This window comes from Nematostella vectensis, chromosome 11 (assembly GCF_932526225.1).
Source record: "Nematostella vectensis chromosome 11, jaNemVect1.1, whole genome shotgun sequence".
NCBI lineage: Eukaryota > Metazoa > Cnidaria > Anthozoa > Actiniaria > Edwardsiidae > Nematostella > Nematostella vectensis.
The window spans coordinates 10,620,171-10,633,901 of record NC_064044.1 but is presented as its reverse complement, the minus strand read 5'-3'; the positions used below and the strand labels follow the sequence as shown (position 1 = coordinate 10,633,901).

General features: G+C 44.3%; 1 protein-coding gene across 1 annotated transcript in view; it reads right to left on the bottom strand.

Annotated features, from left to right (window-relative positions):
* LOC5501396 overlaps positions 1 to 13,731 on the bottom strand; it is a 32,381-nt gene that overhangs the window by 1,005 nt on the left and 17,645 nt on the right. Inside the window, exons 4-20 of the mRNA XM_048734317.1 lie at positions 13,156 to 13,665; positions 12,394 to 12,581; positions 11,327 to 11,525; positions 10,581 to 10,784; positions 9,861 to 10,060; positions 8,435 to 9,359; positions 7,721 to 8,101; positions 6,427 to 7,281; positions 5,575 to 5,880; positions 4,974 to 5,099; positions 4,488 to 4,610; positions 3,638 to 3,760; positions 3,005 to 3,061; positions 2,163 to 2,441; positions 1,277 to 1,399; positions 1,006 to 1,128; positions 482 to 604 (exon numbers count right to left, since the gene is read on the bottom strand). Of these exons, the coding sequence (XP_048590274.1) occupies positions 482 to 604; positions 1,006 to 1,128; positions 1,277 to 1,399; positions 2,163 to 2,441; positions 3,005 to 3,061; positions 3,638 to 3,760; positions 4,488 to 4,610; positions 4,974 to 5,099; positions 5,575 to 5,880; positions 6,427 to 7,281; positions 7,721 to 8,101; positions 8,435 to 9,359; positions 9,861 to 10,060; positions 10,581 to 10,784; positions 11,327 to 11,525; positions 12,394 to 12,581; positions 13,156 to 13,665 (4,845 nt within the window). The remainder of the gene's footprint in view (positions 1 to 481; positions 605 to 1,005; positions 1,129 to 1,276; positions 1,400 to 2,162; positions 2,442 to 3,004; positions 3,062 to 3,637; positions 3,761 to 4,487; positions 4,611 to 4,973; positions 5,100 to 5,574; positions 5,881 to 6,426; positions 7,282 to 7,720; positions 8,102 to 8,434; positions 9,360 to 9,860; positions 10,061 to 10,580; positions 10,785 to 11,326; positions 11,526 to 12,393; positions 12,582 to 13,155; positions 13,666 to 13,731) is intronic.

Genomic DNA, 13,731 nt, shown 5'->3' with positions numbered 1-13,731 from the left:
AGGCTTTGAACAAGATACAAAAACATTAAGATTATTTTAGGGGGCAGAACCACGCCCTTAATGGTCATTTTTGTAAAATATTGGGGGGGGCACGTGCCACAGTGCCCCACCCCCTGCTACGACCCTGATTTTTCAGGCTCAAGGCAGCATCTCTGATGATCGTACTATTGTCCATATGAGAACCAGCCTTAAAAGCCCTCTGTCAAGAGCGATGTCGGTTACTAAAGCCTGGTTCACACTAGCAACATAACGACATAACGACATGGGCACGCGCACTATGTTTAGCCCAACATGTTTTTTCTCATATGTCGTTATGTCCATGTCGTTATGTAGAAGATAAGAGTGCGCGCGCCCATGTCGTTACGTTGTTATGTCGCTAGTGTGCACTAGGTATTAGCAAAATGTTGAGTAGGATAACAACCCTTCTCCATAGGCTGATTCAAGAAATCTTTTTTGATAATCGAAATGAATCAAAGCGTACCTGTACAAGTCCTGTTATCGTTGCCTAGCGAGTAGCCGCTGAGACAGTAGCAGTTATACCCGCCCAGGGTGTTATTACAGAGCTGTGAGCAGCCATGTGACGTCATCGTGCATTCATCTATATCTGGGAACATCAGAAACATGTTTTATGCACGGGCGATCCCAAGGAATTGATCATTTTAGAACATCAATCATATACACCTATTTCCAATAAGGTCGCCCCCGAGAAAAAAATGTATCGTAACCCGCAATGGCTCATGGGTAACTTATAAATGCCGAATCCTGGACTCTGAAAGCCGTTTGAACGTTGAGAGGTACACAAACAAGAATGCTAAAAGTTTCTAAACCTTTTTTACCCTTATTTTCTTGTTCATTTGATACCCATGAAGCATTGCGGGTTACGACACGGATAGTGCAACCATATTTGAAATAGGGCGTATTTCTGATTTAATAGTGTTTTTATCATAAAAAAAGATGGAGCATGTTTCATTATCACGATAAGACTCTTTAATGACATCTACTTACCAATACATGTCTTCATGTCGCTTGACAGGCTGTATCCATGGTAACAATCACAGGCGTAGCTCCCGGGTGTGTTGGTACACCGCTGGTCACATAAGTGGGCATCGTCGAGACACTCATCAATATCTAAAACAAGATTGGCAATTTCAGGTAGTGCCATTTGTCGTCTCTTTATATTACTGGACTTTCTGCATCATAGGGCTGAAAGGTTCACTTGCACGGTGAAGAGTAATTAATGTTAGTGTTAGTTTAAAATCATGCTATCCATGTTTACCTGAGCACGTCTTGCTGTCATTGCGTAGTGTGTAGCCGACGTTGCATCCGCACCGAAAGCTGCCGATAGTATTGACACAAACTTGGTCACAAGTATGCTTTCGGATCTCGCACTCGTTGAGGTCTGGGGAGGGAATAGTATTTTTAGTATTATGTTCGATTTATCCAGTTTTTAAAATATCCTTAACTACTAGCATGCTTGCTTCTCTTAGTATTATGTTCGATTTATCCAGGTTTTAAAATTTACTACTAACATGCTCGTTATTCATAGTGCAATGTTCGGTTTATCTAGCTTTTACTTCTAGAACCCCGTAAACTTCTCTGAGAACAATGTTCGGTTTATCCAGGTTTTACAGCTATACCTTGTATTCTTAGCATTTCTCAAAACAATATTCGGGTTATCCAAGTTTCCCTGCTATACCAAGACCCTTTACTCCTAGCATTTCTTAGAGCAATATTCGGCTTATACAGGTTTTACTGCTACAACCCCGTACACCACCTGAGAAAATTGTTCGGTTTATCCAGGTTTTACAATATACTTAACTACGACAGGGGCAAAAAATGGCAAAGTTCAAATTGTAAGGTTCTGTTAGCTTAGTTGTGATATTGCAAATTGTAAGACTCTTGGGTTGTCTGAAATTGCCCAATTTGGGCGAAATTGCTACTTCTTTCATGATCTATGGCAACTTTGCTGAATCATATCTCAGGAAAATATAATCTTCCAAAAAATACTAAAGCTTATTTTGTTTTATATTATGCAAGAAGTCTCTAGGCAAAATATAAACAAAACGTAAGCCAACACAACCTTACAATTTTAATTTTGCCATTTTTTGCTCCTGCCCTTAACTACTAGCATGCTCGCACTTCTAAGTATTTAATATTCCTACCTTGTACTTTAAGTACCGCTGACCGCGTGGCCGCACCAGCAGGGTTGGACGCGACGCACCTGTACATCCCCTCGTCAGTAAGATTGACACCCTTCACTACAAGGGCTCCACTAGGAAGCAAGTCATAGCGGTCATCAGTGGGGAGGGGTGCGTCGCCGTTTGCTCCTATCGCCCACGCGATATGAGGGGCGGGGTGGCCACGTGCTTTGCAGTTGAAAACCGCTGTACCTCCTTGTCGTATCGTCACGTCTTTTGGGGTTTGTATGATGAAGGTAGGAACTGGAAATAAGAGGCAAGTAAGAAAAGTGAGATAACTATGTGAGTTTCTATTAAAGAAAAAAGGAATGCGATTTGATAAATAAAGGAATATAATGGACTAAGACGTTTATAATAAATTAAGGTAGAGCGGTGCGACATGCAATTTCGATAAGAGTTCAAAAAACAGCTACGGGTGACAAGCCCTCACTTATGAGCATCGACTCTATATACATTCGGTGTCATACGATAGGGGGTATTTTCTACGTGCTTAAGCCTGCTTTCCATATAGTTGTAACAGTTGTAAGGGTCGTAACAGTCGGTAATATCTCTGACGACCGTGAAACGACCCGTCGCTATGGTCGTATCAGTCATTAGGGTCGTCCCATCGAGTGTTTTTATATAGGGTCGCGAGAATTTTTTACAGATGACTGTTACGGCCCTTACGACTGTTACGACTATATGGAAACCAGGGTTTATATGTTCAAATTCGATGGCATCGAGGTGTTGAGACCTATAACCTCAAGACAAAGTCGCGAGTAAGGATGAGGGATGAATCGCACAATATCATGTGCAGGCGGCCTTACTTTCTAGCCCTCGATCTGGATGGGTGGTGTCCTTTCTCCACGCATTCTCAGTCATACCTAAACACAGTGCACACTCGAATGAGAACAGAAGGGCTTAAGACAAACCCATAGCACATATTACATAACAGATGTTTAAAGAAGAGGACTATCCAGGAATTCTAGGGAGAGAGGGCATATCTTAAAGAAAAGGGGTTAACAATATAAGGAACATTGTGATAGATAGGTGAAAGATTGCCGTGCACATTTCAAATATTGGTTCCAAAGGCCCATTGATTCGCCATGAGTCATAGGGGCGCATCAAGAATTTCAAGAGGGAGGAGTAAGAGTACGCAGCTGCTTTGTCTCCTATTATCTTTGTTCTACAAAGGAGTTCTTTTGTCTCTATTCTTCTCGTTCTTTGTGTCAAGGTGCGGATATTGTTCATTTGCCCAATCAAATTGAAGCTTGTAAGAGCTGCGTACTGACCCAGAGGTAGGCCCGCTTCGACAACCAGCGGGAAGTACTGGAACATCGAGTATGGGTGCAAGGGGCCGTGACAAAGGGTGTGAGACATATTTCGGGAGGTAAAAGAGTAAGTCCTACGTTAATCCTTTAGTATCATACATCCCCAAGCTATGCAATCACATGACTTACTCCTGCAGTTCATCTTGTCGGTGTCCAGCGTGTATCCCTCTGAGCATGCGCACTTGTAGCTACCCCTTGTGTTGGTACAGGTCTGGGCACATCCGTGGACCTCGAGCAGACACTCGTCCATGTCTAAGGGAAGGACCACAAAATGGTAATTAGTTGGTAATTATAGAAGGGGACAAATAACGATGACCTGTTCAGGCTAGGGCATCAGTAGATCGTGTTGATATCAAACGGTGAACCATGTTGACAAACGAACACGAAAATGTGATATTCAGCGGCTTTTTCCGTGGCAATAACATTTGTTACCGAACATATTTTCACCACACAAACCACTACCCATAAGTATGTGAAAGTAAACTAATTCATTCTCTCAAATGAATCATATGATCTGGGCCCATTGACAACAACATGTAAACAATTTAATCTCGGGTCACTGACCAAAGGGCGTGTTGAGGGGTTGGGGAGGGTGACTGACCAAAGGGCGTTTTGAGGGGTTGGGGAGGGTGACTGACCAAAGGGCGTGTTGAGGGGTTGGGGAGGGTCACCGACCAAAGGGCGTGTTGAAGGGTTGGAGAGGGTCACTGGCCAAAGGGCGTGTTCAGGGGTTGGGGAGGGTCACTGACCAGGGGGCGTGTTGAGGGGTTGGGGAAGGTCACTGACCAAAGGGCGTGTTAAGGGGTTTGGGGAGGGTCACTGACCAAAGGGCGTATTGAGGGGTTGTGGAGGGTCACTGACCAAAGGGCGTGTTGAAGGGTTGGGGAGGGTCACTAACCAGGGTACGTGTTGAGGATTTGGGGAAGGTCACTGACCAGAGGGCGTGTTGAGTGGTTTGAAAGGGGTGTAGGTATCTTACCGTCACAGTGCTTGCCATCCGCGTTGATCATGAAGCCGCTTCTGCACTCGCACGTACTGTTACCAAACGCGTCCTCCACGCACGAATGCTCACACTCGTGGATACCACGACACGCGTTGATATCTAGTGGAAAAACATATGTGGTATAAGGTTATAAAATCACGAACGCGTAGGATCATGCGGTTACGCAAACCACTGTGTAAAGCGACTCACTGCATGCCACGAATACCACCTTCGTAATCGCATCAGTTTCAACTTAGCTTGTAGCCTTCGTGACAAAGTCAAGTCACGCTTCAAGTCCCGTGGTAACGCAACCCACTGTGATACGCATGCCACGTGTCAATGTAACGCACGCTTACCGTCGCAGTCACGTCCGTTTGAGCTGAGCTTATATCCTTCGTGACACAATCATTTCACGCTACAAGTCTCGTGGTAACGCAACTCACTGTGTCACGCAGGTCATTTGTCAATGTAAAGCAACCTTACCTTCACAGTCGCGTCCGTTTGAGCTGAGCTTATAGCCTTCATGACACATACAGCGATGGCCGCCATCCACGAGATTGATACAGTACTGCTGGCAGCCAAACTGACTGGCTTTACATCGCGTCATTGCTAAACAAAAAACAACATGTGTTAGTGACCATGTGAGAAAACAAAAAACGCCAATCAGAGTCCGTGAGCAGTTTTGTCCCCTTAAAATCCCCTGGTTTACTATGATTGGTCATCCCTTGTTTCCTCTTGCACATGCCAGATTTTCACAACCAAGTTTGGAGCCTTCTTTCAAATACATCGTCAAATTGAAATATCGGTAGCTCAGGGGTCATTTCCACAGAGTTTACATTACTTTTGTAGTACTTTACTTATACTAGTGAGCTTTCCTGAAAATCGTGCACGTTTGCTTGCAATTGTACTTGGGAATCTTTCAACCTCTTCTCATTCTGCTTGCCAATAGTCTTGGAAAACATGTAACGTATAATTGCAGTTTCCGAGCACATTTTGCTAGCAATTTTTCTTGTGTACTCTTTTTTCTTGCCGTTTCTTTGACCACCTTTTTCCTTATGCTAGCTATTATTTTTTGAAACCTCACCTTCTAGCTGGGCCGCGGTCTCCGTGCCGTCAAGAGACACGATCGTCGCCAAGTCCGCGGCCGACAGATGAGTCACGATGTTCTCCAGCTCTTCCTTCACCAGCTTGGCCTTATCCTTCTTAGGGTGCTTTTTCGTTGCGTGCTGTTTCGCTGGGTGCTGTTTCTTGGGGTGGTGTTGTTTCGGGTGCTTTAGTGTTGTGGTATGGTGATCATTGTGATGTTTTGGCGTTGTTCGTAACGTAGTAGTTTGGGTGGTGGTAGTGTGAGGTGGGGTGGTAGGAAGGGTAACCTCGCCTCCCATAATTCCTAATAAGGAAAGAAAGTGATGTCACATGATACCAAAACAAAAAAAAAAAACAACGATATTGTTACAATTAAACCAGATCAGATATTGTATTATGGGCACATTGCAAAACTGAAACAAAGAGAACTTGAAAGTATCAATCCCTTTCGTTCGACCAAGGCTGCTTTACCATAGTTATAGCCAGGGTGGTATGGGGGGGTGGGGGTATGGATCACGTTTCACAGCCCGGCAAAATGGCTTTTTAATGTTTTATGGACCGAAAAAAGGCCTTAAAATCGTTAAATCACGTTTCACGGACGTCGACGGACGATTTCACGTTTTTTGACATTAAAAAATGGCCAAATTTTGTTTCACGAAAATACCCTTTTTCCACCCTGTATAGTGATAAAATCACAGCAATCTAGCAGTATTGTTCCTTTATAGCAAAAGAAAAGGAAAACTATTAGGGAAATAGATCAGAAACCACGCAATAAAAGTATTGATTCTCAAAGACATGGTCGATGGGAGCAACGTGCTACGTACTATGACGTCATCGTGACGTCACTCACCTTGTAACATGCCGCCCCCGATGTATCGATGAACGTAAGCGACTGCGGGATTCAGGGCCAGCGACGAGGCTGTGATGACTTGACAAAGGTCCCGGCTTTGACACGTGACCGAGTAACACTTGCCCTGTAGCAGATACGCCAGGTCACATGATCTCTCCTCGCAGCAGATCTGTGCGCACGCATCCATATTCGACACCAGTCCCCGATCGGTGAATTCCCCAGCGCTGAGATCACCGCGGAGTCTAACGTTGTAGAACGTCTTTCCTTTGAAACACTTCATCTGGCCTTTAGTGGGGGTGGGACCCACAGGGGTACCCCCAATAGTGTTGTTACCACTCCCGTGGGGGGAGGTGACTGGGGGCTTTTCAGAGGAAACCTCCGCCTCGTTAGCGCTGCTAAATAGCTGGATCCCCTTCTTACTGACATACACGACCTTGGATGTGACGTTACTTCCGGCCTGGAGCGGACGGGTTCGGCAAAGGTCCTTACTGTAGCACTTCACAGTGTAGCACGCGTCGCGAATAACTAAGGCAACGTGGCAATCACGTGACTGACAGCACTTTCCCGCGCATTTCTCCACATCCGGGATATCTGGGTACTGGGTAACCTCGCCTGCACCCATGCCCCCGTTCAGGATAACGTTGTTGATGCGCAGACCTTGCGAGCAGGACTGGTCGGTTTTGTTCGAGGTGGCCGGTGTAGGTGGGTTGATGCTTGGGTTATTGTATGTTATGGGGGATAACTCTAGCGATGGTTTGGTCGGTGCTGAGATGGCTGGTTGCACGCGTCCTAGAAGCTCGTCGAGGGAGGGCTCCGTCGTGGAATGAGAGGGGTGAGTAGTGGGTGTTGTTTGCTCTGTGAATAGACAGTCAGCTTTGTTAGATGGAGATAGAGATGGCGAGCAAGATGGCGGCGGGTCGGCCACGGCTCTATAGCTTCCGAAGCAGTTTGCCTTATTCTTCTTATGAATTTAGCGTTTCATCGCTATTCGAGCACCACTGATGAGCGACTATCTACTCATCCTTAGAACATTGATATTTTTCTTAATTTTTAAAACTTCAAGAACATCTTTCAAATGCAAGAAATACACGTGTTGTTGAAATTGTTGAAATAGATTTGGCGAGACTTCCATGGATATATCAGAATAAAAGATCGGCCAATGAAATGTACTAAGCAAGGTACGTAGATCAAAGTTCTATACACTAATAACAGGAGGTTTCTGGTCTTTTCTAACACAATCTTAATTAGTCATTACATTGTCAACAAGTACTTTATTCAGTGTGGCCACCCTTACTTTTCCTGTTTATGTAGACGAGCGCCAAGTGGAAGCTCTTCAGGTGTGCTGGCCTCGCCTCGCACGCCTCCCTCGACTTGCACCTTACTCCAAAACACGTGTCTTTCATCATGATGGCCACGTGGCACGAGATGCGCGCGCAGCACTTCACCACACACTCTGCCATGTTGGATGACTCCGCCAGTTTGCTGAATTCCCCCGCCTTAAGCCCGTCCTTGATAGTCACGTGATAGTACGTTTTGCTATGGCTGCAAGAGGGGTTCTTTGAGGGTAAGACATCGTAGTCCTCGCCTGGTAGTGTTGGGGATGGGGTACCTTTGGGCATGGTATCGTGCGTTGGTTTGCTGATGGGGTTTGGTGACAATGTAGGTGAAATTTCAACTGCAAAGAAAGCAAAAAAAAAATTAACTTTTTTTTTTCTCCTTACAATAAAGTAACGTTGGACAAAGGATAACTGATGAAGCGCTTTTTTGTTGTTTTCAGACCAATTCTTATAGGGCAAACACAAAGAAACACAGACTAAAAGCAAGCACCAAGAAAAAAACAATGCAAAATATCTTATATCAAAACCCATATATATTTACTGTGAGCCTGCGTAGCAAGCTCAAGGGCGTGAGCTAGAAAGAGTGAACTACATTCCTATTCCTTATCTACCCCAGCACTATGCGCTTGTTACGCAGTCTAATTTATTGTAACGCGACGCATACTAGTTACCTCCATTACGATATCGCCTGACAAATCCAATAACAGGGCTGACCTCAAGTGGTCCATTCACATAAGTCTTGCACCTTCTCTCGTCCTTGCACGCAACAGTGAAGCAATTCATCCCCACGATGTACGCTACGGTGCACCCTTCCTCCACACAACAGAGACTCATGCACTCATCCGTGCTCTTCACGCGGCCCTTGTCCGTGAAATTCCCAGCACCCAGCCCACCAACGAGGTCACGGTTATGGTAGACATCACCAGGAAGGCACACAGACTGAGGTGTGGTCGGCTTGGTATCTGTAGGTGCTTTAGTTGTGGCTGGTAACTGGGTAGTAGTTTGTTTAGTCGTTGGTGGAGTTGTTGTTGGTGCTGTAGTGGGCGTGGTCACTGGGGGTTCAGTAGTCGAGGTCTTGTTACCCTTGTTATTCCCTACCCCTTTAAAAGAGTCCAGAGCTTGCTTTAAGTGCAAGCGAGTAGGGGCAACGCTAGTGGTAGGCGGCTCGGTAGACATGCTTGAAAATGAGTCGAGAACTATACTCGTCGGTATCGTCGTCGGCTTCGTAGTAAAAGCCTTCGCTCCGGACACTTTCTGTAGATTGTTAATGTACCGTAAGATCTCATCTCCGGCCAGAGCGCGACTAAACATATAAATCTCGTCCATCGCACCAAAAAAGATTCTCCGCCCTCCATGGGAGCCAAACCCCGCCCTCTCGCCCCAGTCCTGCGAGAGCTTCCCTTTGCCGCGAGTGACGCCTTTCAGTTCACCGTTGATATAGATCTTGGCGAAGCGATCACGTGAGTCGTACGTGGCGGCCACGTGATACCACTCGTCAGCGTCAATGAAAGGATCTGATTGGACGGCGAAGATGGGTCGTGAGTATTCATCGCGGTGAAACCAGCGCACGCGGCCGTTGGATACCTCAAAGTGGTACTAGAGAAAAGGCAATGTCACAATGGGAATTTGAAATCTCCTCCTCAATCTTGTTTCAAGTGGATAAGGGAAAAATTCAACAATAAAACCTTGACTTTGCAATTGAACTTTGAATGTTACTACTAGCCTGCTGGGTAAATCTTATTACGAAATAAAGATTCTTGGGCGCAAAACAATTTTCCTTTTGTTGGCTCTTCATGGACGCCGAACTCAAGTGGAACTCAAGGACTTTTCTTAACCAAACTTGCTATTGTTTTCGTTTCATATTTGAAAACAAATTATGCAAAGAAACATCGAAATAGCCGTCTTAAAACAAATTTGTGTACTGTATCAACTAAAAACTATTAAGTTATTAAAAATAAAAAATTGAAAAGCTTCTTGTTAATGACAAAATGACAATGGCGGCTACAGAGGCTTAAAACCCTTCATCCCGATGAAACGATCCCGCCCGGGATATACGGAATGATATATCTCTAATGAACATTTATTTTCGTAACTGACCTGCCCTTTCTTGTGAATTGAGCGACTTCCGCCAATGGTGTCAAAGATCGAGTGGGTTCCCTGTGTCACAGCCATTTTCACCCACACAGCCATGGACACGGCATCACGCGGCTTCCGCCGGAAGTGTTTTCCGTGAAGCACGATGTCGCCTCCTTCGAAGTCCGCCCCAGGACCCTTACGGCCAAGTGTGATAGATGTGCCTGTCAGAAAGTACGAATTCTTATTACTTGGTGACCTTAATGTATAGTCTCCTTGCTGGACGTGTAACGCTACCCAGCCAAGTACTGGAATGGTCACGTAACGCAACCCACTGGATTGTCACGCTACGCAGCAGCTTAAAGGACTCTTCACGCTACGCAGCCAACTGGACTGGTCACGCTACGCAGTATACTGGACTTGTTACGCTAAGCAGTCTACTGGACTTGTCACGCTACGCAGTTTACTAGACTTGTCACGCTACTCAGTTTACTGGACTTGTTACGCTACGCAGTTTATTAGACTTGTCACGCTACGCAGTCTATTGGACTTGTCATGCTCTTTGAAGTCTTTGAATCTCGATTTTCTCCTTAATCCCACCTGTAGTCATCTCAGCGATTTTCTCCCTAATCTCACCTGTAGTCATCTCAGCGATTTTCTCCCTTATCTCACCTGTAGTCATCTCAGCGATTTTCTCCCTAACCTCACCCGTAGTCATCTCAGCGATTTTCTCCCTAATCTCACCTGTAGTCATCTCAGCGTTGTTGTTGAGTCCCGAACCGTCAATCACGGTTTTCCCGGACAGATGGTCAAACCCAAGGTACAATGACAGGTACTTCTTGTGCTCGTCCGGGTGGCTGGGCGGTGTCTCGGACGCGCTTTCGGACACGCCAAGTGTTGGTGTGGAATAGAAGGTAGGAAACATAGTCGGCTCGTCGAACTCTCCTCCTTGTTTAAAAATAAAAATAAGTCAGCAATCTCAAAATATCTTATTACTTACTGCCACTATGACCATAGAAGGTGAAATCTAATATGAGCATATAAGTTAAAATCCATTTGCCGCCATGACCATATAAGGTAAACTCCATTTGCCATCATGACCATATAAGGTAAAATCCATTTGCCACCATGACCATATAAGTTAAAATCCATTTGCCGCCATGAGCATTTTAGGTTAAAGCCATTCGCCAGTATGACCATATTAGGAAAACGCCTTCTGCGTTTACATTCTTAAAATTGAATACAAATTTTGTTCTAAGGGCTACTGAATTCGTTTCCAGTCACAATGAAACTAAATGGTTTACCCTTTTTACTATTGGACTGCGGTTTCTATTGACTACAACGCGAAAGCCTAATAACGCATTGCGTTCCCTGTCTATGCAGAAGCTCGAGTTTAACCTTTTCTAAAATTGAGTTACGTTTTCTGTCAATGCTATGGCTCTCTCCTTTCTTCAATCGAGTTGCGCTATTCGTCGATTCTTGAGGCCTACCCTTTCTGTTGACGAAGGTGATCTGAAACTCTCCCCCGTCCTCCACGGTACACTTTTCCACAGGGCAACTCATAGTGAAGCACTCCCCGTCCTTCATCATGGCGAGATCGCAGCGACGGCTTTCACAGCACAGCGCGACACATCGGTCCATGGTAGCAGTGTAGGTGTTGTCCAACAGGTCGCCCTCGCGCCATCCTCCCTGAGTAAAATTATTGGGATTACAAGACACGCACAGCGAGATACATTTGATAGCGCGATACACTGATCTAATACCGTTCAACCCAACTCAGGTAAATTGCACTTACTGATAACCTGAGTGTTGGTGTGGAAAATTCAAGCCAAAATAAACACGGGAATGACTGTGCCCGTCACACAAAAGGACGACGAAAAAATAAAATCTTTAAATTAAAAAATAAGCCCTTTCTAATAAGGAAACTTTCTGGCTAATCCATAAGCGCTAAATAAGATGCTTTCCGCTAAAATCCTGAGCGCGTGCGAATTTGCCATCCCAAAAGTCACCTGAGCTGTTAGTGCAAGTCGCCTATAACAGCACACAAATAGGGAATATACATATATTTCAAATGAGGTTGCACTCTATGAGAATCTTTGTCGTAACCCGCAGTGCTTCATGGATATCAAATAAATAAATAAATAAATAAATAAATAAATAAATAAATAAATAAATAAATAAATAAATAAATAAATAAATAAATAAATAAATAAATAAATAAATAAACAAATAAACAAACAAATAAATAAATAAATAAATAAATAAATAAATAAATAAATAAATAAATAAATAAATAAATAAATAAATAAATAAATAACGCAAAAAAAACCCACAGGTTTAAAAAGCTTTGGCATTCTTGTTTATTTACCTCTAAACATTGGCACGGCGTCTAGAGTTCAGGATACAGACATTTATACATAAACCATGAACCACTGTGGTTACGATACATTGGTTCGCAGGTGTATAAACACTAAAAAATCTGACTTTCTATGATGTCCGCTGAGTGTAAAAAAATACACCCCACCCAAAACAGCCTGAAGTTCAATGCGTGACTCACCTTTAAGCCTACGTTGTAGTAACTGACGCTCTGCGTGCACCTCGCGTGACCAGGAGCTGGATCAGTGGGGGAGAGGGGCGAGTCCCAGTTAGCATCATCGTCTACGGTATTGTAGTACAGCGGTCGTATTGTCGGCAAAGCGAATGGGACGGGAGGGAGCGTAGTGCTCTGGAGGCTCTGATGGCCAACTATGTATGTAACAAAGACGTAAATGGGGTTTGCTTTGATTTGTGTTGTATTTTTAATAATAGGTAAACCATTATACTGTTTGAATTTATATTGCTTTCATTGCACGTAGCTTTTGTATTTTATGAAAAAGAAAGCTGTTGTTGTTGTCTTGCTAGCGCACTAAAAATGATCCACCAATAAGCGAATAAAGCAATAACATTGTATACACCTTTTTCAAAATATGTCAGTGCTAATGGCAAATGCCAATAGTCCAATTGCAGTTCTGCTATCAAATATACCATGAAACTTCAAATTTCTACTGAATGTAGGAAAATGTGGATAACTCATGCGATTATGTTACTTATCATCCTCATTTTTGCAAAGATTTGTACCCACAAGCAGTGATTGGTCTAAGAATCACCATTTGCTAATTGCCCTTCGACATTTTCCCTGACAACGTTTATTCAAATAGGTGTACATATTTCAACATTTATAAGTGCTGAAGGACAAATACCGCGTAAAATCTACGGTATACAGGAGTCTTTCCACACACAAAAATCACTTCTAGCTCCCCTAACATTTTACCCGTCTCACCTTTACTGACGATGGACTTTCCGTTTCGCGATATGTAATAAATACTTGACACATCCGTATCGACAGCTGACCTCGCCACAGGCTCACACAATTCGTCGCTAAAGCAATCCACAGCAAAGCAACGATTGCGTGACAAGAAGACCAGGTCACATGACTCGATCTGGCAACAACGCTTGATACACTCCGTTGTCACGCTAGCGTGACCAAGATCAATGAACAGACCGGCCTTCATGCCTGCGCTCAGCTGGGTGTTGTAGTAGAATAGGCTTTGCTCACATTTAGGCTGGTCTACAGATACCGAAACTGGTGCCATGGTCAAGGCTTTAGTTGTGCTCTTTGGTGGGGTAGTGGGTGTGGTCGTAGGGGTTGTGGTGGTGGTGGTTGGGGGTCGGGTTGTTGATGTGGTTGTCGTGTTGTGCTGCAAGCTTTTCATTTTTGCTAAAGCTTCTTCGATCATGTGTTCTGGAATCAAGCCGTTGTAGCCGCCTTCCTTGGTAGGAATCGCTTGACCTATTAAGAGCAACAAAAACGATGAAAATTCATTCCATGTTCCTGAAGTGGGAACCTGACCCGTGC